The sequence below is a fragment of the Mobula birostris genome, chromosome 3 (assembly GCF_030028105.1).
Source record: "Mobula birostris isolate sMobBir1 chromosome 3, sMobBir1.hap1, whole genome shotgun sequence".
Classification (NCBI taxonomy): domain Eukaryota; kingdom Metazoa; phylum Chordata; class Chondrichthyes; order Myliobatiformes; family Myliobatidae; genus Mobula; species Mobula birostris.
In genome coordinates, this window is record NC_092372.1 from 145,832,201 (window position 1) to 145,858,321 (window position 26,121).

General features: G+C 41.3%; 2 protein-coding genes and 1 long non-coding RNA gene across 10 annotated transcripts in view; 1 reads left to right on the plus strand and 2 right to left on the minus strand.

Annotated features, from left to right (window-relative positions):
* Window positions 1-25,665, plus strand: part of LOC140195305 (uncharacterized) — a 224,580-nt gene extending 198,915 nt beyond the window's left edge. For 2 of the 5 annotated variants that reach the window (XR_011885416.1, XR_011885417.1), the window contains exons 32-37: window positions 1,458-2,012; window positions 4,655-4,836; window positions 6,646-6,871; window positions 13,968-14,143; window positions 16,979-17,075; window positions 18,676-25,665. Coding sequence is in view for 3 of the 5 variants with exons in the window: in XM_072253406.1 (XP_072109507.1) it covers window positions 1,458-2,012; window positions 4,655-4,836; window positions 6,646-6,871; window positions 13,968-14,143; window positions 18,676-18,681 (1,145 nt within the window). In the remaining 2 variants the exon portion in view is untranslated. Of the gene's footprint in view, window positions 1-1,457; window positions 2,013-4,654; window positions 4,837-6,645; window positions 6,872-13,967; window positions 14,144-16,978; window positions 17,076-18,675 lie in introns of those variants that run through there. The other 3 variants (XM_072253406.1, XM_072253408.1, XM_072253409.1) reach the window with 3 other exon arrangements.
* The window catches only part of LOC140195306 (glycoprotein-N-acetylgalactosamine 3-beta-galactosyltransferase 1-like), a 205,853-nt gene that overhangs the window by 120,646 nt on the left and 59,086 nt on the right, over window positions 1-26,121 (minus strand). The window lies entirely within an intron of this gene.
* On the minus strand, window positions 4,259-17,379 carry LOC140195307 (uncharacterized). Its single transcript, XR_011885418.1, has 2 exons — window positions 17,271-17,379; window positions 4,259-4,821 (listed from the first exon to the last, which is right to left on the minus strand). It is a non-coding gene; the product is annotated as an uncharacterized lncRNA (long non-coding RNA).

A 26,121-nucleotide genomic window follows, 5' to 3' on the forward strand; every position in this document is an offset into this window, starting at 1 on the left:
AAATTCTCTCTCTTGAGATCCAGTGCTGACCTGATTTTCCCAATCTACTCGCATGTTAAAATCCCCCACAATTATCATAACACTGCCCTTCTGACAAGCCTTTTCTATTTCCAGTTGTAATTTGTAGTCCACATCCCAGCAGCTGTTTGGAGGCCTATAAATAACTGCCATCAGGGTCCTTTTACCCCTGCTATTTCTTAGCTCAACCCATAAAGATTCTGCATCTTCCGATCCTATATCACCTCTTTCTAATGATTTGATATCATTTCTTACCAACAAAGCCACGCCTCCCCCTATGCCTACCTTCCTATCCTTCCGATACACCGTGTATCCTTGGACGTTCAGCTCCCAGTGTCATGCATCCTTTAGCCAGGTCTCAGTGATGGCCACAATATCATACCTGCCAATCTGTAGCTGTACAAGATCATCCACCTTATTCCTTATGCTGCGTGTATTTAAGTACAACACCTTAAGACCAGTATTTGATACTTTTTGCTTTGATTTCACTGCAACTTTATTGCACTGCAACTCATCCCAATGGCTATAAATTTGCCCCATCACCTGCCTGTCTTTCCTGACATCTTTACTGCTCACTATCTTAGATTTATTTCTGTTTTCCCCTTCCTCCGCTCTATCATTCCGGTTCCCATCCCCTTGCCAAATTAGTTTAAACCCTCCCTAACACCTCTATTAAGCTTTCCCGCCAGGATATTGGTCCCCTTCGGGTTCAGGTGTAACCTGTCCTTTTTGAACAGGTCATACTTCCCTCAGAAGAGATCCCAATTATCCAAGAATCTGAAGCCCTGCCCCCTACACCAGTCTCTCAGCCACGCATTCATCTGCCTGATCCGACTACTCTTGCCCTCGCTAGCACATGGCACAGGTAGCAATCCTGAGATTACTACCCTGGAGGTCCTGCTTCTCAACTTCCTTCCTAGCTCCTGGAAATCTCTCTTCAGGACCTCCTCCTTTGTCCTATCTATGTCATTGGTACCAACATGTACCAAGACAACTGGCTGCTCACCCTCCCCCTTTAGAATATTCAGGACCCGATCCGAGACATCCCGTACCCTGGCACCTGGGAGGCAACACACCATGGACCCTTGATCTCACAATCTGCCCCATTATGATCTTGCACCTTATTATCGACACTGCATTTTCTTTATAGCTGTTGTACTTTATTCTGCACTCTGTTATTGTTTTACCTTGTTCTAGCTCCATGCACTGCATAATGATTTGATCTGTATAAGTAATATGCAAGACATACTTTTCACTGTACTTTGGTACATGTGACAATATTAAACCAAATTTCAATCTCCAGCAAAGCCTCCCAGCAAGTCATCTCCGTTTGGTGATAAGGAATTACTCCTTCATTTATATGTAATTATTAATACTGATAGTGTTCTTATACTTTTCAATCTACATCCAAAAAGTTGATATTTAATTCTTTATTTCAGGGTGTGGAAGGAAATGCAAAGAGAAACCTGTTGAACTGGTATTTGTGATAGACAGTTCTGAAAGCGTTGGACCTGAAAACTTTGAAATTGTTAAAGAGTTTGTTGGTGCTCTGATAGACCGAGTTACTGGCAACAGAGAAGCTATCCGGATTGGTGTAATAGTTTACAGCCTTGAAGCTCAAGTAATCATTCACTTATGGCAAGGCGTAAATCTGGAGAAAGTCAAAACATTAATCCAGGACATGCAATACTTAGGAGAAGGCACCTACACTGGAACTGCCATAGAAACAGCAAATCAAGTTTTCAAGTTAGCTAGGAAAGAAGCACGCAAAGTGGCAATAGTAATAACTGATGGACAGACGGACATGAGAGATCCAACAGATCTGGAAATAGCAGTGAAAGAAGCCCATTCTGTACACACAGAGGTGTTTACAATTGGGATAGCCAATGCAACAGATCCTTTCTACTCTAATTTTAAGAATGAAATGAATCTGATTGCATCTGACCCTGATGAGGAACATGTTTATCTCATTGATGACTTTTTGACTCTTCCAAGTAAGTATGAAATTGGTAAAGTATGCATTTTGCTTCATGGTATTTTAATAATGAGCATGTAAGTAATTCTATAATAATTTCAGCACCAAGCTTTACCTACCAGGAAAGGGTCACATCGCAAGATAAAATCATTGCAATGACTTAGTCAGTTTCATTGCCTTTGCACTGCATGCTAGTTTAGTAGTGATCTTGTTCTCATCACCTCTTCTTCCTCGGTAGTACTCCATTCCTGGTTACTGACACTGTTCCTAGAAACAGTGTTTAGCTCTGCTCAGTCATTGCCACCTGCTGGACTGAGATCATTGGCCCAGCTTTGGGCAAGAGTCAGGCACCTACATTTAAGAGATTCCAAGCCCATTGCTCATTCCCAGCTCCCCCCAAATAAACTCCAACCTCACCTTTTAATTGTCAGTGTACTATAGATGTGAAAACAGCAGCAACAATCTTACAACAGTCAAAGAGACATGGAACAATACAGCACTAAAATTGATCTAGTCCATGCTGAACTGTTAGTTTGCCAAGTCCCATCGACCTGCATCTGGACCACAGCACTCCATGTCACTCCCATTCATGTACTTCCCAAATTGGTCTTAAATACTGAAATTGAATCACATCCACAACTTCTGCTGGCAGCTCGCTCCACAATGCTACTATCCTGAGAGAAGAAGATCCCCCTCAGTTTCCCCTTAAATATTTCACCTTTCACTCTTAACCTATGACTTCCTGCTTTAGTCTCACCCAAACTCAGAGGAAAAAGCCAGCATGCATTTTTGCTATCTATACCCTTCATAACATTATATGCCTCTATCAAATCTCTCCTCATTCTCCAGGGAATGAAGTCCTAACCTGTTTAACCTTTTCCTATAACTCAAGTCAAGTCCTGGCAACATCCTCATAGATTTTCTCTGTACTCGTTCAATCTTATTGATATCCTTCCTGTAGATAGGTAACCAGAACTGCACACAATACTCCAAATTAGGCCTCACTAATGTCTTAAGCAACATCAACATCACATCCCAGCTCGTGTGCTCAATACTTTCATTTATAAAGGTCAAAGTGCCAAACGTTCTCTTTATGGCCCTGTCTACCTGTTACACCATTTTCAGGGAATTATCTATATTCCCAGATCCCTCTGTTCTACCATACACCTCAGTATCCTACTGTTCACTGTTTAAGTCCTACCCAGTTTCGTCATCAGAAAGTGCAGCATCTCATACTGGTCAGCATTAAATTCAACCTGCCATTTTCAACCCATTTCTCCATCTGGTCCAGATCCTGCTGCAAACTTCGACAGCCTTTCACTACGCACCCGATCTTGGTGTCATCCATAAATTTGCTGATCCAGTTCGTTGATATACTGTAGATGTCAAACAACAATGGACCCAGCACTGAACCCTGTGCACACCTCTAGTCACATTCCTCTAGTCAGAGAGGCAAACATCTACAACCACTTTGACTTCTCCTGCAAACCCAATTTACTATCTCATCTTAAATACCAAGTGACTGAAGCTATTTGGCCATCCTCTTATGCAGGACTTTGTCAAAGGCTTTGCTGACATGCATATAGACAACATCCACTGCCTTTCCTCCATCGCCTTTCCTGATAACTTCCTCAAAAAATGCTATAATATTGGTTAGACATAACCTCCCATGGAGAAAACCATGTTGACTATCCTTAACCAGGCCCTGTTTGTCTGAGTACCTATATATCCGATCCCTTAGTATCATCATCTCATCATTATGTGCCATGTCTTATGACATCATCATTATGTGCCATGTCTTATGACATGGGCGATCATAGTTTTTCCATGACCATGATTGTTCTTGGCAGATTTTACTAAAGAAGTGATTTGCTGTTGCTGCCTTCTGGGCAGTGTCTTTACAAGATGGGTAACACCAGTCATTATCAATATTCTTCAGAGATTGTCTACCTGACGTCAGTGGTCACTTAATGAGGACTTGTGATATGCACTAGCTGCTCATAAGACCATCCACCACCTGCTCCCATGGCTTCATGTGACCCTGATCTGGGGGGGGTGGGGGTGGCTAAGCAGGTGATGTACCTTGTCCAAGGATGATCTGCAGGCTAGCAGAGGGAAGGAGCTCCTTACACCTCCTTTGGTCGAGATGTATCTCCACCCTGTCACCCTTGCAATAATTTATGAAGAAGTTAGCTAAAGCTATTCAGACCTGCGCATTTGAATGTAATGCATATGTGTGTAATAAAAGAAACTAGGTTGTCACGGTAACATACTCAGAAAATCTTACTATTTATTGACGGAAGGCCAATAGTTTTGGTGTTGGTGGAAAAGCTGGTGGGAGAGGAAGTCCAAGCTGTGTGCTTAAGTTTCTCCCAGCAGGTTTCAAAGGATCTTGACAGAAATCCAGGAACAACTCTCCCACCTAACCTGCTTCCAGCCAAGAGAGTGGGTAGCAGTTCAAGAAAGAAGAAAAAAAAACAAAAAAAACTTTTTAAAAATAAGATCTCCCTGAGTTCTCAAAATCCACCAAAAATGTCCCAGAACGTTGTTTTCATTGTTTGGAAGAAGATGTGATGAGTCCGCTCATCTGTCAGCTTTTAAGAGATTTGATTCAATAGGTTGTTGGATGATTTTTAAAAATGTTTTCTTTTTCCATTTCAGCTCTTGAAAGTAAACTGTTTATCAGGATCTGTGAGCCAGAAGACAATCCACTGTTCAGTTCAGTTTCTAGTTCCATGCTCCCTCCTGGTGTATCTCCTGCCTTCAGTCCAGTTTATCCAACACCAGCCCCTGACAACCTACACGTCAACATCGTGCATGAGGATGACCTAAACATCACAGAGGTGCATTAGAGATGGAATTGCAAATACATTTCGAGCATTTAGTAGCCTAATCCTATGTGTTGGTGATTTCTGAAGGTGAAGTTAAAGCTGGAAATATTCAGCAAGTCAGGCATAGAGGGAACGGGACATTTATTTATTCGGTCATGGGAATACCCACATTTATTATCTTTTGCTGATTGCCAATACTCGCTGCTGTACAACATTTACCCGACTCTGTGCTGAATTGAGCCTGCGGCTGTAGCCTGCTCTGGCTGCTCCGGGCTTCGTGCCTCAGGATTCATTTTTGTTCTAAATGCTACTTGCTTACTTTTATTGTTTGCACAATTTGTTATTTTTTTTCTTTCTCTGCACAGTGGGTGCTTGTCAGTCATTTTTTGAATGGGTTCTTTTGGGTTTCTGTGTTTTGTGGCTGCCTGTAAGGAGACAAATCTCAAAGTTTTACAATGCATACATACCTTGATAAATATACTTTGAATTTTAAAACACATAGAGGAAATGGTTAAGCCAAAGAAAATGCCTGTTGCTCCCTCACAATATTTTCGTGAAGCAAATGAAATTATACTAGCATCTGGTGGTATCATGATTATTCTTACACAGTATAGATCAAATAAAATGTCAGATTTAAAAAAAACTACCTGAATTTAAATTCCCCAACTGTCAAGAGGAGATTCAAACATGTCTTTGCATCAATGATGTGGACCCACATCTGCTGCTCTCCTAGCCACTGGACTCCAAAACCAATAAATTTATTGATCCACCCCCCTCCTCGCCCCAGTGTAGAACATGGCAGAATATAGTCAGCTGAGAAGCAGGAACGTATTTCCTCCCCGATTGCCCCTGCCTTCCTGCCAGGCACTGATATTAGTCAGCACATCTTAAAATTGACACTTGGAGGAAAGTTTATTTGAAGAGTACGCAATCAGGCCTTCCTATATTTTCTGGACCCGACTTCAAAGTTTAGCCGGGAGGCTGAGCAGATGAGCGGTGAAAGTTTCTGACCAGAACAAAGTCTACTACTAGACAGAGTTACAGCAGAGTTAGCTTCTGATATTAACAGGAAAAGCAAAGGATCATCTGGAAGAACTCAGCACGTCAAGCAGCATCTGGGGAGGGGTGGTGGGCCGGGAGGGTGTTTGTCAATGTTTTGCGTTGAGACTCTGCATCAGGAATACTCCTCAACCTACCATGTTCCTCTAAGCTACACGGCCCACTGAGTCCCTCTAGCAGATATTTTCGTGGTGTAGATTTCAGCATCTGCAGTCACTTGTGTCTCCAAGTCTTAATGTGGGCCAGGAAGAGTAGGAAAACTGCCGCAGGCGTTCCCAGAAAAACTTAATTCGTTCCTGCGCTCATCTTCCCCCTTGCTCCCCCAATTGCAAAGGCTCCCTCATGTTTGTGTTGGCGACAGGTCCCGTCCTGCTGATGTTTCAATTAATGTATCAGCCTCATTCAAGCAGAGCCTAGAAAGATGTTGGGAAATTAAGTCCATGTACACTCACTCCCTTGTATTGTTTCAGAGTGTGGTACATAACGCCAAGCTCTTCAGCAGGTTTCTGAGCAACTTATTCCCCAGCCACCATTAGAAATAGTACTTCAAATTTCAGTATTTAATGCTACTTTTAATCTTTGCAAATTAAAATCCTTTAAAACCAGTGCATTTGAGAAATCCATTCTTTACAAGATTTTTCACTGATAGTCGTCTCCACTCCATTTTGTTTTCAGCTGTCAGAATCATAAATCCAGATGATTGTAAGTATCTGTAATCTCAATTATTGGAATATTTTCAAGTGTCCCTGTTTCTCTTTGTAGCGCAGCTCTCCAGGAATTAGCGCAATCAAACTAGAGACAAATGGCAGTGAGGAATTGCTTACGAGGCAGAGAGAAGCACTTCCACTTCCAAGACTACAGGGACCACTTGGAAGGCCTGGAGAAGGGCCTGGACCTACTGACCAAGGTGTACTGCAAAAGTCAAATCCTTCCACTGTTCCACCAATATTCACTACAGCAGAAGTGCTGGAGGAGGAAGTTCACAAAGGTACATAAAAATAATTCACAAAGGTACATAAAAATAGTTAAGTGGCTGTTTATCCAGATTTATCACGATGCCTTTCTGACCATATTTGTGAAAAAAAAAAGATAGAAAGAGGGGCAGATAGTGTTGAGATGCAGGGAGTCTGCAGAAGGACTTAGGTTGGGAGAATAGACAAAGAAGTGGTGGATAGAATATATTGTAGGGAAGTGCGTGGTCATGTGCCTTGGTAGAAGGAATAAAAGGCGTGGACTGCTTTCTAAACGGAAATCAGGGGCACAGAGAGACCTGGGAGTCCTCGTGCAGGATTCTCTAAAGGTCAACTTGCAGGCTGAGTCTGTGGTGAGGAAGGTAAATGCAATGTTAGCATTCATTTTGAGAGGACTAGAAAATAAAAGCAAGGATGTAATGCTAAGGTTTTATAAGGCAGGCCACACTTGGAGTGTTTTGAGCAGTTTCTGGCCCCTTATTTATGGAATTTATTATATTAAAATGTTGTCACATGAAAGCACAATAGGATTTGGTTGGATGACTGGTGGGTTGGGTAATGCTGTCAAGAAGAAGGCTAATAGAAGGGTTAATTTTGTTGTGGCACACAGCCTAGGAATTTTGATATTTGCTCTTATTGCTAACTATGTAACAAAGTTTGTCTCACAAATTCTCAGCAGAAATGAAAAAAATTGATTTTCTGAGAGCAAAGGCATTTGTCAAACCAAATCTATTTTCAATGCAGACTGTAAGAGTACGCTGTTAATTACTTTTGTCCCTGGGTACCAATTCCAGGGTTTCCCATTGGACCTTCTAAACTAGTAAGACCACAATCACCCTTTAGGGAAAAAAAAAGATGAACTAATAAATAAGGTAAAGTAACAAGACAACCAATCAATATTCATTCTTAAAGCGAAATCTAATGACTAGAAATTACACTTAACCTACATATTACCTGTAAGATAAATAGAACATAGGCAGAGATTTTTAGCTGTTAATGCTTAACAGACTACTCAAATCTTCAGAAATTTCTTCACCCCTCCGTGGAACACACACTTCAAATGGCATTTTAGATTATAGGAGTTGAAATCAGGTAAAATTATTTGAGATCATTTAAAGCTGAATGGTTGGAGGAGAGAAGGCGAACTATACGAGGGTGATAATGGCATGGAGGATACACAACAGGCTTCATTGCTTACAAATATAAAGTCAGAATTACTCAGCAATTCTGCTAGTTTCTTGCCAATAACATCACACCACGATCCCCACTCCTCACCAAGTCCCCCAAAATACAACAATGATCCAGATACAATAGATCACTGCTATTTGCAAGCATTATTGACACCTCTTATGGGGAGGCATCTCCAATGTTCTTAAAAAGACAAATCTTGTCAGAACGCTATATTAGAGCACCATAGCATAGCGGATAGTGTATCACCTTACAGTGGCAGCTCTAAGATCCAGGTTCTGTTACCGCCGCTGTGGGTTTCCTCTGGGTGCTCTGATTTCCTGACATATTCCAAAGATGTACGAGTTACTGTAGGCTTTGCAGGTTGTGGGCATGGCTACATTGCCGCCATAGGTATGGCGACACGCAGTCTGCACCCCCCCCCACCCCCGATCATCTCAGATTGTGTCGGATGTTGATGCCAACACCGCCTTTCACTGTATGTTTCAATGTTCTGATGTACGTGTTGCAATTAAAGCTAATCTTTGTATCTTCCCACTGAAAGAGTTTCTCATGCCTTTGCTTAGTTAGTGCTGAAACTGCAGAGGTATTCTTGCATTCAGGGGACTGCTTCCGGAGGAGTGAAACATTGTAAATGACACTCCACTCTTTAAGAATGGAGAGAGGCAAAAGATAAAGCGGGGAGAAGATTCTGAAATCAGAGTTGCAAAGGGAGTTGGGAGTCATACAGTATTCTCTAAAGATTAACTTGCAGGTTGAGTCAGTGGTGAGGAAGGCAAATGCATTGTTAACATTCATTTTGAGAGGACTAGAATATAAAAGCAAGGATATAATGCTGAGGCTTTATAAGGCAGGCCACACTTGGAGTGTTGTGAGCAATTTTGTGCCCGTTATCTAAGAAAGGATGTGCTGGCATTAGCGAGGGTCCAGAGGAGGTTCATGAGAATGATCCCAGGAATGAAAGGGTTAACATATGAAGAACGTTTGACTCTGGGGCTGTACTCGCTGGAGTTTGGAAAAATGCGGGAGGATCCCATTGAAGCCCATCGAATACTGAGAGGCCTGGACTGAGTAAATGTGGAGAGGATGTTTCCAATTGTGGGGGTATCTAGGACCAGGAGCACAGCCTCAAAATAGAAGGATGTCCTTTTAGAACAGAAAAGAGGAGGAATTTCTTTAGTTAGAAGATGGTGAATCTGTGCAATTCATTGCCACTGACAGTTGTGAGTATGTTGAAAGCAGAGGTTGATGGTCCTGAACAGTAAGGATATCAAAGTTTATGGGGAGAAGGCTGAAGAATGTGTTTGAGGGAGATAATAAATCAGCCATGATGGAGTAGTGGAGCAGACTCAATGGGATGAATGGCTTAATTTTGCTCCTACATCTTACGGTTTTATATCTAATGATCTGTAACTCAATTTTAATCTCTTTTAAAAGGTTGCCTCTCATTCTCTTACATTTCAAGGAATAAATACCTGTGATTGTTTTGGTCTTGGTGTCTCTCTCTCTCTCTCTGTCTGTCTCTCTGTCTGTCTCTCTGTAATTCAGGCCCTCTAGTCCTGGCAACATCCTTTTCTGTACTCTTTCCAGTTTGACTACATCTTTCCTATGCCAAACCTGTACTTTGTACTCCAAAAGTACAATGTGTTATACTACGGAAGACATGTTATTGAGGCAGGGAGAATCATTTCCAATTTCAAGACCACAGCGGTCATTTGGAAGGCCTGGAGAAGGACCTGGACCCACTAACCAAGGTGTACTGCAAAAATCAAATCCTTTCACTGTTCCACCAATGTTCACTCCACCAGAAGTGCTGGAGGAGAAAGTTCACAGAGGGGCAAATTTTGCTAAGCAAATGGCTCAGCAGCTTTCCTCAACTCACATCCTGATATTTTTAAAACACCTGTCAAGGGCTCCTATCAACTTCTGTTATTATACAGAGTGAGCAGTACAGTACGAAGCGCAGCCCCTGACAGACTTACAGTACAGAACACATTTATAGATTTCGTTGTCAGAATAGCCTCTTATAACCTGATTTACCAGTTTTTGTTTCAAATCCTACACAGAAAATTAAAGTGTGAACCTAGCTAAATGAAGTTCAGGATTTTTAAAAAATTCTTAAATAGTACTTGACACAATGGTAAAATAATCAGGCAGAGACCTGGATTTTATGCTAAACAGTCATGCATTTTTGTTGGGTAAATCTCCCTGCCTTAATCAAATTATTGGACTCAATGGGTGGAGATTGCCTGCTGTTGGCTTACAAGCATTGTTTCAGCTGTTTGTTTAAGATTAAAACAAACTGTGAGTATTAAAACAGAGAAGTATGTTTAACTTATTTAAGCAAATATATTGCTTTAACAATGCTTATAAGCATTGTTTCAGCTGTTCGTTTAAGATTAAAACAAACTGTGAGTATTAAAACAGAGAAGTATGTTTTAACTTATTTAAGCAAATATATTTTTTTTGTCTGCTAACTTAAAAAAAAATCTTTCTTCTTCTGTCTACAACAAGCCAGGGTTGTTTGTGCTGGGACCAATGGGCACTCACATGGCTGCAAGCCATGCCTGCCTGTTTACTAGTACGTGGAATGGTCTATGTTCCAAGCCTACACTGGTGTCTATCCCCCACTTTTCCTATGCTGCATCAGTGACTGCATTGGTGTTGCTTCCTGCTCCCATGCTGAACTCGTTGACGTCATCCACTTTGCCTCCAATTTCCACCCTTCCCTCAAATTTGCCTGGTCCATTTCTGACACCTCCCTCCCCTTTCTTGAACTCTCTGTATCTCAGGAGACAGCTTATCTACTGATGTCTATTGTAAACCCATGGACTCTCACAATTACCTGGACGATACCCCTTCCCACCTTGTTACTTGTAAAAATACCATCACCTTCTCTCAATCCCTCCATCTCCACCACAGCTGCTCTCAGGACGAGGCTTTTCATTCCAAAACGAAGGAGGTGCCCTCCTCCTTCAAAGAAAAGGGCTTCCCTTCCTCCATCATCAATGCTACCCTCATGCATGCCTGCTCTCATGGCATCCTACTGCCACCCTATCCAGGGATGGGGTTCCTCTTGTCTCCAGCTACCACCCCACCAGATTCCGCATCCAGCACATAATTCTCTGGAACTTCCACCATCTCCTGCTGGATACCACCATTAAACACGTCGCACGCCCCACTTTCTGCTTTCCACAGGGATCGCTCCCTATGCGATTCCCTTGACCATTTGTCTTTCCCCACGGATCTCCCTCTTGGCACTTATCCCTGTAAGTGGAACAAGTGCTACGCCTGCCCCTACACCTCCTCCCTCACTACCATTCAGGGCCCCAAACAGGCCTTCCAGGTGAGGCGACACTTCACTTGTGAATCTGTTGGGGTCACTTACAGAGTCCAGTGCTCCCTGTGTGGTCTCCTGCACATCATTTAGACCTGATGTAAATCAGGAGATTGCTTCACCAAGCACCTATGCTCCATCCGCCAGAAGAAGCAGGATCTCCCAGTGGCCACCCATTTTAATTCCACTTCCCATTCCCGATCCAATATGTCAATCCACGGCCCCGTCTACTGTTGTGATGAGGACACACTCAGGTTGGAGGAATAACACCTTATATTCCGTCAGATTAGCCTCCAACCTGATGGCATGAACGTTGATTTCTCGAACTTCTGGTAATGCCCCTCCTCCTTCACCATTCCCCATCCCCTTTTCCCTCTCTCACTTCATCTCCTTCCCTGCCCCTCACGAGCCTCTGGTGCTTCCCTTCCCTTTTCTTTCTTCCATGGCCTTCTATCCTCTCCAATTAGATTACCCGCTTCTCCAGCCCTGTATCTCTTTCACTAATCAACTTCCCAGCTCTTTACTTCACCCTTCTCCCTCCTGGTTTCACCTATCACCTTGTGATTCTCCTTCTCCTCCCTCCATCTTTAAAATGTACTCCTCATCTTTTTTTCTCCAGTCCTGCTGAAGGATCTCAGCCCAAAAACATTGACTGTACTCTTTTCCATAGATGTTGCCTGGCCTGTTGTGTTCCTCCAGCATTTTGTGTGTGTGTTGCCTGGATTTCCAGCATCTGCAGATTTTGTCTTGTTTGTATATTGTTTATTTGTAAAATATTATTTAAGACCATAAGATATAGGAGCAAAATTAGGCTATTTGGCCCATTGAGTCTGCTCTGCCAGGGATAGGCTGAACCAATTTTCCTCTCAGCTCCAATCTCCTCCCTTCCCCCCGTATCCCTTTATGCCCTGACCAGTCAAGAATCTATCAACACCTGCCATAAATATACATAAAGACTTGGCCTCCACAGATTCACCATTCTCTGACTAAATAAATTCCTCCTCATCTCCATTCTAAAAGGACGCCCCTCTATTTTGAGGCTGTGTCTTCTGGTCTTAGACCCTCCCACCACAGGAAACATCCTCTCCACATCCACTCTATCAAGCCCATTCACCATTTGATAAGTTTCAATGAGATCACCCCTCATTCTTCTGAATTCCAGTGAATACAGGCCCAGAGCCATCAAACATTCTTCATATGACAAGCCATTCAATCCTGGAATCATTTTCGTGAACCTCCTTTGAACTCTCTCCGGTTTCGGCACATCCTTTTAAGATAAGGGGCCCAAACCTGCTCACAATACTCCAAGTGAGGCCTCACCAGTGCTTTATAAATTCTCAACATCACATCCCTGCTTTTATATTCTAATCCTCCTGAAATGAATGCTAACATTGATATGCCTTCCTTGCCACAGACTCAACCTTTAGGGAATCCTACACGTGGACTCCCAAATCCCTTTGCACCTCTGTTTTTCTTTTGTATTCTCTCTCCATTTAGAAAATAGTCAACTCTTTCATTTCTTCTACCAAAGTGCATGACCATACACTTTCCGATACTGTGTTCCATCTGCCATTACTTTGTCCGTTCTCCTAAGTCCTTGTAAAGCCTCTCTACTTCCTCAAAACTACTCCTGCAGCTCTTCCCCTTTCCCTTCTGAGTCACAGAGGCAGACTCAGCCACTTGTCCTTTCCTCAGTTAGGTCATCGCCCTCCGACAGTATCCTGACGTACTTGTTATTGAGGGGGATGCCCAAAGGAGTTCCCTGCCCTGGCTCTTTAACCCCTTTCCCTTTCCTGATTGTCCCCAGTTTCCTGTGTCCTGCACCTTAAGTGTAACTACCTCTCTACATGTTCTACCTACAGCATCACCCCCTCAGCCTCCTGAATGATCCGGACTCCATCCAGTTCCAGCCCCAACTCCCTAATGTTGCTTGTTAGAAGCTGCAGCTGGATGTGCTTGTCACAGTTGTAGTCATCATGGACACTGGAGGTCTCCCTGCCTTCCCACATCCCGCAAGAGGAGCATTCCACTATCCTGCCTGTCATCCCTGCTGCCCTAGCTGAGCAGATATAAAGAAGAGAAGGAAAAAACCTGAGCTTTTCTGTTCTTTCTCTTTCTCTGACTGAAGCCTCGCTTCGCAGAAGCCTCAATATCACCACACTGACTCTGTACACTCAGATGATTGCCGCTGCCTTCCTTTAATTTGCTCTTGCTAATTAATCCCAAACACCGATTGGTCGTTGGTCAAAACTCTTTATCGTTGTACTGATCTGCTGCTGCCTTTTATCCTCGGTCAGTGGACCTGATTGAAGTCCCCTCCTCCCAAAACTTCCAATGTCCAGACTGGCCTCTAGTCAAAGCTATTTAAGTGGAACTCCATCTTCAACGAGTCCATGCCACTACCAATGGGAAACCCAGAGCTAGTCATGGAGCAGATGGAGAGGAGTTGTTTCCATCTGCTTGTAATGGTAGGTGAAGGGAGAAAATATGATAGTGATGGTAGGTGGGCTAGGAGCACTGTAATTCATGACTAATTTTCATGTTTTAAGAAGTTGCATGAAACATTTTCATGTGTTTTTGGGCTACAGATCTGGCCTGTGATGAATCCCTTGATCAAGGGCCATGCAGAAGTTATGTTATTAAGTGGTACTATGATACTGCAGCTAATTCATGTGCACAGTTCTGGTATGGAGGATGTGGAGGAAATCAGAATCGCTTTCAGACTCAGGATGAATGCCACAGCAAATGCTTAAAGTTTACAGAGGTGAGTCCCATTCACAGGCTAGGTTGAGTTTCAGTGAGTTTTCTGTGCCAGGTGACTACTATCTAACATGTTCAAAGTGCCCCTGCCCTTTTTTGCTCAGCAAGCCCTTCTACCTTAGCAAAGACGTTTCATCTCATAACAGAATATCAAAACATATTTTTTCTATATTAATATTTTGGAAGAAAAATGGAAGGCAATGAGGGCACAGAATGTACTCGGGGTGGGGATAGGGGTCCGAGCACTACGACCAAACAGGCTGCATATGGAAGTTCAACACTGCCTGCCTAGGCCCTAGCACAGAAAGTTTACTGAAGTAAAACTGCGGTACAAGTCTTCATCCCAGCAATCTACCTGAAGTTGCAATATCCAGCATTATTAGGAGCCAGGGGAGTAGATTTAGGACGGAGAGGAGGAGGAACTGCTTTACCAGAGAGTGGTGAATCTGTGGAATTCTCTGCCCAACGCAGCAGCGGAGGCTACCTCAGTAGATATATTTAAGATGAGGTTGGATAGTTTTTTTGCATAGTAAAGTTATGGGGAAAAGGCAGGTAGGTGGAGATGAGTCCATGGCCAGACCAGCCATGATCTTATTGAATGGCAGAGCAGCTGGATGGGCCAGATGGCTGACTCCTGCTCCTACCTCTTATGTTCTTGTGAGCCATTACTGCTCATTTCTTGAGGAAACAAGGTGAGATGAGAATGCCCTTGATATCAAGGCACCACTTGCCTCAGAAGCACCCAGTGAAATCTAAAATAAACTGGGAAGTATTTGAGCCACTCAGCAGATCAGACAGCACAGTGTGAAGAAAGAAAACAATCAGCTCCTATCCCATGATTAAATAAAACAACACAATGTAGTTAATCTGTGAGCAGCTGGGGATCTCACACACACGACTCAAATCCCAACTGTTTACTCCATCCTCAAAGTAACGTGTGTGAAGACATTTCACAAAACAAAGGAGGAAGAACAGATTGGATATAATATCCCAGCTGTAGCCAGGCAATGTTGTATAGATTATGCTATAATCACCTTGTTCTTACCCTCTGTCTCCTGGCTAATTAAAAGATATGCCATATGCCTTTTTAACCACCTTTAAAATGTGCCGCCACATTTAGCAGTTCCTAGATATGTACACCAAGACAGAGCTTTAACTAACATGAGGGAAGGGGGGATTCAAATGATGGAAAGCATACTAAATCAAAAGGGAGAGAGCATTTGTGTCCAGTAGTGAAGTGGGGGAATAAAATCAAACCACAACAAGAAAGCAGATAGGATATGTAATCAAGCATGTACATCTGAAATTGGAACCAGATTAACTAGCAGTTTAATTTAAAGTAATAGCTATTACATAAATGTGGACTGGAAACTCAATATTTTAAATTATTCAGTATTCCAAAAGAATTGTGGAAAAGAGAAAGGAGGCAGGCTCATGTTGTTAATCCAGGAAGCTATCTATGTGGTGGTGAAGGATGATATGTGTTCAGAGATTCATGGTGTGGAATTGGCTTGGACAGAAGTAAAGAATATCTGGGGGAAGGGTGTCTATGGGCCTCTGTTCCTTGCAGCAGGATAAAGGATATATGGATAAATATTGAACAATTTTTAAAAAGGACACTGTAATGTCACAGATGATTATAGTCCTTTGATCGAATAAGTCAAGCTGGCAAGGATTCTGTGCCAGAGGCATTTGTGGAGTACACCTGATATTGTTTCTTAAATCAATACATTACAGGACCTATCCAGGAAGAGACTCTTTTAGATTTGGTCTTGTATAATGAGGTACAATTAACAAGAGATTTTTGTGGTTAAGGTTCCTCTAAGGAGTAGTGATCATGGTATGGTAGAATTCCAGATACAGTTTGAAGCTGACACTTCAACTGCAAACCCTGTATTTTCACCCTAAGTAAGAGAATTAGAAATGTGTGAAGAAAGAATTGCCAAGAATGATTGGGGTAAAAAAGGATGAAGGAAAGCTCAGTAGATTAGTAAAGGCAAACATTTAAGCAGAAATTTATCCCACAATTGACAAAGGAATTTTGTCAAATATTGTCGAATATTGTCCTCCTCCCTGCATTCTCCAAGTGCAACGGTCGACTTATTAGTGGACACAGCTGAGAAGTGTTCATTTAAACCCCAATTTACATTTGCTGGCTCCACATACAGACTGGAAACAAGAGAAAATCTGCTGAAACGTCGACTGTAATCTTTTCCATAGATGCAGCTTAGTCTGCTGAGTTCCTCCAGCATTTTGTGTGTGTCACACAGATCAGCATCTTTAACTGCTTCTTTAAAAAATAACTAACCCCCCCCCACACACACTTTCTACACTTCCAGTGAGCCTCCCCCATTTTCAGTTCTCTATACCTGCCATAGATACATAATTTTTCTTATCCAGCTGCTGACTTTCCTTAACATCCAGGATTTCTTGCCATCCTTACTTTTCACTCTTATTGGAATGTCAGTCCTGAAATCTCACAACTTGCTTTCTGAATGATACCCGCTTTCCTATTTGTAGGTGGCTGCTCTCAGTCCACTTTTGCGAGGCCCTATCTTTGAAATACGTCTTTCCCTAGTTCAGAACCTTAATTTCCACTCTATCCATCTTTTTCCAAAATTACCTTTAAGGTAGTTGCCATGACACTCCCTAAGCTGCCTCACTCCATTCCAAAGGATTAGATTCTATGCTGCTCCTTCTACTGCAGTGACCTATCGCCCACATTTATTGTACTGCCCTCACTGAGGTGTTGTAACATCAGCTAGACAGTCAGCCAAACTCCATTCAAAAGTGACACGAGAGCCAGGGTATTTGTCCGAACTCATTGGTTTTATTGCAGGCTCAATGGCATGACCTAGTGAATGAGGAGTGAAACTGAAAAACTGAATCGAGTGCAATCACCACACTGTTCCATTCACACAACAAAATATACACAGGTAAGGAAGAACTTAGTTCAGTTTCCTGTAGGTAAATATTATAAAATTTCAACAAGTAAATACTACAGGTAAATAGTATGTGTAAACCATTAGCATCTGGATTAGTGTCTAATAAACTTAAAAATAACATTCTAGTTCAGAAAAATCTTATTGATACCTTTAGATTAACTTCTAAACAATATAACATCAACTTACAATAAATGTTTCTGCTGGGGGAAAGAACAAGATGGCTTCAGATAGAAACTTCTTTTGCTCCTAACGCAAACCTCTGGCCTGCCAGCCAATATGGTTTTATACTTACTACGTCCTGGCTGTATAGGAAGTGACCTAATATAGATCTGAAACTGCTGATTAAAATAAAAGCTGAATGTGCTTAACATTCGATTGCCTGAAAGGCAGAACATTTATACTCTTCTGTGTTCCACTGACTTTACAAACCCAGTGAACACCCCCCCCTTTTGTTTCGATGCCTCCCCTCTGCACTCTTATCTTGATGCAGAGCATTGACAATTCCCTCCCAGCCCCCACCCATTGGCCTCATTTGAAAAGTCTTTTAGGACATCTCCCCTTACTGTAGTAAAGGATCCCTTAATTAATACTACAGTGCCACCTCTTATCTTACATCCTCCCATCACATCTGAAGATGCTATATCCTGCAATGTTATATTGTCATTTCTGCTGTCTTTCAACCACAGCTGTGCAATAGCAAAAATAACAGGTTTCCATGTGTGAGTAAACACTCCCAGTTCATCTGCCTTTCTTGTCTAAGCATTATAATAGGTGCAGTTCAGTATCGCAATTGTCAGTGAGCCTTCATCAAGAGCCATGTATGCTCTGCCCAGATGGACACAATTTTCCTTCTGCATTTTGTTGTTTCTCATCTCTACCATAGTCCTACTTGTGCTCTCTATTCCACTGTCAAAGTAATGTATGTTCAAATAAGAAAAAAAGGCAAATTGCTGGAAGAATTCAGTGCGTCAAACAGCATCCAGAGGAAAGGACAGGGTGGGGGCGAATGCTGTGAAGGACTGGTAGATGTTTCAGGTTGGGTCCTTGCAGCTGGACTGAGAGTGGAGAGGGAAGCAACTGATATAAAGAGGAGGGTGGGAGAGGTGGCAGGTGATTACAAATCAGCCATGATCAAATGGTGAAGCAGCCACGATGGGCTGAATGGCCTAACTCTGCACCCATGTCTTATGGTCTTGTGATGAGTGGACTGAGGAGAGGTGAAGGATAATGGGGAGAAGGAGTTAGGTGAGGGAACAGGAAGAGGCAGAGTTGAAACAGAGACAGGCTGTTGATAGGTGGAGGCAGACAAGATAAACGATAAAAAAGTCAAGCAGAGTTGTGTGGAGAGGAGGGCGATAAATGGGAACACAAAGTCTACAAGGGCTGGAAACAGATAAATAGGGACCATTGTTTTAATGATCATCTGATTATATAAAATTTGTATTCTTTCACTATTTGTGTGTTGCCCTTGTGTTCATAGGAAGCACTTTTTTTCTTATATTGCACTGAAAATAACAGGATTTGTTCCTGCAAATCAGAATACTGTTTTTGAATTTGTAACAATGATATAATACTTTTTTTTTGATTACAGGAGTGAATAGAGGGATTAATTTCTAAAGTCTTTAAGGAGAATCCTTGTGACCTGGAGAAAATTCACCAGTCTGCAGAATCTAAAACGTTCTCTTAATTTGGAGCTAATTATATTATTTTTTGTGTTGCAGAAAGTTGAAGCACAAAATAAAATTGGATTTAAAAGTCAGTAGTTAAAAAAGCACAGTAAAGACTGCTATAACAAAATGTACTTACAATCTGTTGCGTTCTCCTAGTTCAGCCAGATCAACTTCCATTTGATGAGAAAGATATTATCAACAGAATTTCTTGTGGGTAAAATTCCCCCAAATTATTCCTGTTACCAGAGGCAATCTCTCTAGATTACTTCGAATTGAATAGAATTTCACAGCATTGATATAAGACCTTTAGTCCAACAATCCTATGCTAGTGTTATTGCTCCATCCACATTTACCGCTTTACTAATTCATCCAGCTTTAATGGCATAACTCTTCATTCCTCCTTCCATGTGCTTATTTAAAATCCCTTTAAATGCATCTATGTTATTCATCTTGTGTTGGCCTGATCCAATGATGGAAGACTGGAACACTGTTTAAATCCCACCATAGACAACTGGGGGATTTAAGTTCAGTTAGCAATGTCCGGAATTAAAAAATAATTTCATTATCAGTGACCACAAAACATTTGGATTTTTATATATGTTAATCTGATTCATAAGTCTTCTGGGAAAGCTACTCTTAGCCAGAACTGTATGTGATTCCAGAACTACAATGATATGATTGATTTGGAATTGTCCTCCCAATGGCTTTGTAAGCCATTCACTTGGCAAAAAGGAAACTTATCCCCCTGTTCTCAAGGGCAATTGTGGATAGTCTCCCCAGGGACATCTGCATACACATACTGTGAATGTATTTCAAAATTATGCCAGTGTATTCCACATTCTGTTGGTAAAATGTTCATTCTGAATTCATGTTCTCTAGCTTTGGACACCTCTCTTCCTCAAAGCTTTCACTTTAATTGTTGTAAGGAATTGTAACAAACTCTATCAGTACACCCTTCTAAAAATTAAACCCAAAGCTTTTTTAAAATTATCATGCTTTATTTTGTTTTCTTCAGGAATTAGGATGTAGTTTACACTATGGCTATCATGTGCCAATTCTGGTGCAGCATCCTATTCTTAGGGACTGTAGCTTAAATATGTTGAACAGTGCTGATTTCTCCAACCATCTTCAATTTAGCTGGTTTGGAATGTGTCACATATATTGCATGTGCATGGACGTCCAAATATTTAGAATGATCAAAACTGACAAAAATAGAAAGCCACTTGGTCAGTTCAAGACATAGGATGACTTTAACGTAATCTTTATCTTGTTGGGCAACCACCAACATTCGAAGGCTACTTCCCAATATAAAATTGTGAAACTTGCAACTGAGATCCAAGTGCCAAAATTTCTCCTGTAAATGCATTTTACATGTATTCCTGAGTAAAGCAGAGCTGAAATCTTCCTGAGGAGTTGGGAGTCTCCAGTATAAATAGACTTGAAGTTCAGGCCAGCCATAATCTAAATGAATGGCGTAAGACATACAAGAGTGTAAATGTTATTATGTTGCTAACTCAGAATTTGTTGGAAGAGACAAGATCTGAGCGGGAATGTCCTTGCATGATTTTTATTAGCTAGTTTGCTCATTATCCACAAGATAAAGTTAAATTGATTTTCCCTCATTTAGTAATAACCCATGAAATAAATAAATAGTTGAATTTGTGCGAATCTCATAAATGTAGGCTAGTTAGATCAATAAATTTATAATGGCCAATTACTACTGAGTAAGTTGCCACTGATTGGGTTAAGTGAATACTGTGGACAGTAATATAATGGAAGTGGAAAAAAAAACAAAAAAAAGACAAACTTTCAGCACATTGAGCAGTATCTATGGAGAAAAAGTCACCACTTCAAATCAATAGTCTATCATTAGTTACTCTTGCCACAGAGGCTGCCTAATGAAGCATTAAATAACTTGTTATTTAATTTGAACTGTGTGAGAAATTAAAGGACACACACATGAAATTGACACATTTCAAGGAAGAATTAAATCAAACAATCTTTATAATTAATGAGTAGAAAAATATCAACTTTATCCGACTTTATCCGCTCAGGGGATCTCCCATCCACTGCTACCAACCTTATAGTTCCCACACCCCACACTTCCCGTTTCTACCTCCTACCCAAGATCCACAAACCTACCTGTCCTGGCCGACCTATTGTCTCAGCTTGCTCCTGCCCCACCGAACTCATTTCTGCATACCTCGACACTGTTTTATCACCCCTTGTTCAATCCCTTCCGACCTATGTTTGTGACACTTCTCACGCTCTTAAACTTTTCGATGATTTTAAGTTCCCTGGCCCTCACCGCTTTATTTTCACCATGGATGTCCAGTCCTTATATACTTCCATCACCCATCAGGGAGGTCTCAAAGCTCTACGCTTCTTTTTGGATTCCAGACCTAATCAGTTCCCCTCTACCACCACTCTGCTCCATCTAGCGGAATTAGTCCTTACTCTTAATAATTTCTCCCTTGGCTCCTCCCACTTCCTCCAAACTAAAGGTGTAGCTATGGGCACCCGTATGGGTCCTAGCTATGCCTGCCTTTTTGTTGGGTTTGTGGAACAATCTATATTCCGTGCCTATTCTGGTATCTGTCCCTCACTTTTCCTTCACTACATCGATGACTGCATTGGCGCTGCTTCCTGCACGCATGCAGAACTCGTTGACTTTATTAACTTTGCCTCCAACTTTCACCCTGCCCTCAACTTTACCTGGTCCATTTCCGACACCTCCCTCCCCTTTCTAGATCTTTCTGTCTCTGTCTCTGGAGACAACTTATCCACTGATGTCTACTATAAGCCTACTGACTCTCACAGCTATCTGGACTATTCCTCTTCTCACCCTGTCTCTTGCAAAAACGCCATCCCCTTCTCGCAATTCCTCCGTCTCCACCGCATCTGCTCTCAGGACGAGGCTTTTCATTCTAGGACGAGGGAGATGTCTTCATTTTTTAAAGAAAGGGGCTTCCCTTCCTTCACTATCAACTCTGCTCTTAAACGCATCTCCCCCATTTCACGTACATCTGCTCTCACTCCATCCTCCCGCCACCCCACTAGGAATAGGGTTCCCCTGGTCCTCACCTACCACCCCACCAGCCTCCGGGTCCAACATATTATTCTCCGTAACTTCCGCCACCTCCAACGGGATCCCACCACTAAGCACATCTTTCCCTCCCTCCCTCTCTCTGCATTCCGCAGGGATCGCTCCCTACACAACTCCCTTGTCCATTCGTCCCCCTCATCCCTCCCCACTGATCTCCCTCCTGGCACTTATCTGTGTAAGTGGAACAAGTGCTACACATGCCCTTACACTTCCTCCCTTACCACCATTCAGGGCCCCAAACAGTCCTTCCAGGTGAAGCAACACTTCACCTGTGAGTCGACTGCGGTGATATACTGCGTCCGGTGCTCCCGATGTGGCCTTTTATATATTGGCGAGACCCGATGCAGACTGGGAGACTGCTTTGCTGAATATCTACGCTCTGTCCGCCAGAGAAAGCAGGATCTCCCAGTGGCCACACATTTTAATTCCACATCCCATTCCCATTCTGACATGTCTATCCACGGCCTCCTCTACTGTAAAGATGAAGCCACACTCAGGTTGGAGGAACAACACCTTATATTCCGTCTGGGTAGCCTCCAACCTGATGGCATGAACATCGACTTCTCTAACTTCCGCTAGGCCCCACCTCCCCCTCGTACCCCATCTGTTACTTATTTTTATGCACACATTCTTTCTCTCACTCTCCTTTTTCTCCCTCTATCCCTCTGAATATACCTCTTGCCTATCCTCTGGGTTCCCCCCCCCCCTTGTCTTTCTTCCCGGACCTCCTGTCCCATGATCCTCTCGTATCCCCTTTTGCCTATCACCTGTCCAGCTCTTGGCTCCATCCCTCCCCCTCCTGTCTTCTCCTATCATTTTGGATCTCCCCCTCCCCCTCCAACTTTCAAATCCCTTACTCACTCTTCCTTCAGTTAGTCCTGACGAAGGGTCTCGGCCTGAAACGTCGACTGCACCTCTCCCTACAGGTGCTGCCTGGCCTGCTGCGTTCACCAGCAACTTTGATGTGTGTTGCTTGAATTTCCAGCATCTGCAGAATTGCTGTTGTTCAAGTTAATGAAGTTTGTTAAAATCTCTAAATAATATACAGGGGAGATAGTTTGCCATGAAACTACAGGTGAAAGGTCAAATTCAAAGTGTAGAAAAAGTAACATAGACATGAGTAGTTACTAAGCTGAGTTACTGAACTAATAATTAACTATTTTAGTGTTCTGTTTTATTTTGTTTTCTTCAGGAAATAGGATATAGTTTACACTATGGCTAACATGTGCCAATTCTAGTGCAGCATCTTATTCTTAGGGACCGTAGCTTAAATATGTTGAACAGTGCTGATTTCTATAACCATCTTCAATTTAGCTGGTTTGGTGGAGTGCCTTGGAAAGAGTCATAAACACTACTCGTGCATAGATGTCCAAATATTTAAAATGATCAAAGCTGACAAATATAGAAAGCCACTTGATCTGTCATGTCAGAGAGAGCTTTTTGCTAAAGCAATTAAATATTAAATGTGTTGCCCCACTCTTGTTCTATTGTTCTGTATTTTTGTACTCCAGACATTTATTTAGACTCCTCTGAGTAAAGCAATTCCATAATCCAACAACTCACTCTTTTAAATAAATTTCTCCTAATTTTGTTCTCTCTGCTACTTGTAACATAAATCCAAGACATTAGTCAATGACTTCTAAAGCAAGGTACATTTTTTATGATTTCAACTTAACAAAATATTTCCCATTTACTATTTAGAGATTTTAACAAAATGCATTAACTCAAAGTTTATTTTTATTCACTACGTACAAAGATTATTTGAATTTAATTTAGTACTGTAGCACCTTCTGTTTGTAAAGAAAACACATCCAAGATAGGTGGAAATTGAAGATTTGATGGTAGTAAAGAAGAATGGGATTTTTGGGCTAGTGTCCTGACCAGTACTTGTCCTTTCAATCTTTTTTTTATTGATTTAAAAGAATAAAGATATATACAAACCAGAGGAGAGGTTATTTCAAGTACATATATCAATAATAGTACAAACAAAGAAAGGAATATACACTGTCAAAATCATATATAGTATTAAGCTAATATAAAAAGACAAGAGAACCACTTCTCCTCTTAACAGTTCATAGAAAAAAAAGACTCAACATTTCCTGTTATTGAGGGAAAAAAACCCACTAAACTAACCTAAAACAAAAAAAAAAAGGGGTCCGGGCAGTCCATTTTGAGGATACAGTTAAAAAAAGGGAAAACCCTTCTATTCAAATCTAAAACTTTGCGGAGAAAAAAATTTGACTGGAAGAGTAAAAAGAATTAGATCATATGAAAATATTGAATAAAAGGTCGCCAAGTTTGCTCAAATTTAAAAGATGTATCAAATGTCCGACTTCTTATTTTCTCCAAACTTAAACAAGACATAATGGAAGAGAGCCAAAAAAATAAAACAGTAGTTAGATTGAGATCCTTCCAGTACAACAGAATAGCTCTCCTAGCATGACCAGTACTTGTCCTTCAACTTTTATCATTCCAGAAGAAGTTTTACTGACTGTTCGGTCACTATGGGTATCCATCCATACAACAGGTTGCAATGTTTATTCTCATTATGGGAATGGCATAATATACTTCAATCTGAGTGGTGCTTTGTAATATTTCTGAAAACCATTGTATGATGCTATATAATTTTCTTCTAGAATTACATAGTGTATAGTTAAAAAATGTATCTTACGAGTAAGGAAAGGCTTTTTAAAGGAAATTGCATTAACTAACAATTAATGGTTAAAAACATTGAGAACCAAAAATACCAAAAACATTAGCTCAGTAATGCTACATATATTCAGAAACTGTGACCAGTCAGGCTGCTCAAACTGCTTTGCACCTGATCTGCAAAAAGTAGCTGATTTTTAGCTATATCTAATGATAATCTAATGTCCCCCTTGGGCTATAAATAATGCAGGTTGATCTTTTGGCATCTCTTTACAAACACCATGGGCAGTTAACATTGTGAATAAACTGCTTGGTAACAAAACTAAAACTCCTTACAAGATCTAGTCTAATTACTTGTGAAGAAAGAAATGTCATTTCAGTAGATGCATAATATCCAGGGATATATCTTCCATGTTCTGTTCTGCCAGTTTTAGAAATCACAGAATGATTATAACACAAAAAGAAGCCATTTAGCCCATTGAATCTATAATAGGTCTATGCAGGAACAATCCAGCTGATTCCACCCCTGTCCTCTTTCTGTTGTCCAATCCTTAATATACTAATGCAGTTTTCTTTTGAATGGTAAATTGAATCTGACACCATTTCCCCTGACAGTCCAATCATTCCTTGTGTAAAGACATTTTTCTTCATAGCCCCTTTAGTACTTTTTACGAACACCTTTGTTCATCTCTCCCCGTTTTCTTGTTCCCCTAGCATCTGCAATACTTGGATTTGTGGCACTTGCATCAAGGAAACATTTAGCAGTGAGCATCTTTCATCAATATGTTAACGTCACAATTCAGAAACCAAGGACTGTGCTTGTTTAACATTCTTCTAAATAACCACCACCCTTTTGTGTGGGCAGTGCATACTAGTCTGTAGCTTATCACCAAAGACCGTACAGTACTTCTGTAGCTGAAAGATTAGTCATTTTGACCCTGAGTGTGTTTTATTGAATGCTGAAATTAACATTGAAATTTGTCAGAAATTTCCTCAAAAATAGAATCAAAGAATGACTCACATGCCAGTAAATATTTGCAATTTGGGTAAATGCACTTAAATGTATAATTTCTGTGTATTTCTGACTGAGCCAATAAAGTTTCAAAGTATATTGCAAGTCTGCATTCTTACTGGTGTAATGTCCTGGTTTAAGACCATGCTTTATTTTATTAATACAGTTATGTTGTTGTGTATTTTGTTTCCTGCAGTTTTTCTCAAAATCCAGTGTGTTCCTCTAATTACATTATACAATTGAGTATTTCATATTTTGCTGTTTAAAGCAATTCAGTTCATTAAGTTAGGCTTGTTGTATTAGCCAATGGGATTTGTCTTGTTAGCATTTTGGCCAATAAAGTGTCCCGGAACATTCTAGAGGGAATGGGAGGCATAGCCATTTTCAAGAGAAAGCGCAGGATTGAAGAAGGAGAAAGAAGGAACTGTGGAGAAGAACATGGTGAAACGCGCACAGGACGTATTTGGAAGAACACATACTGCTGTTGGAAGATCCTCATGCAGACCAATGATTTTATGGAGAACATACAGTCAAGGGCACAAATGAGAACATGCTGACTGGCTGCATCACTGCCTGGTACGGGAACTGTACCTCCCTTAA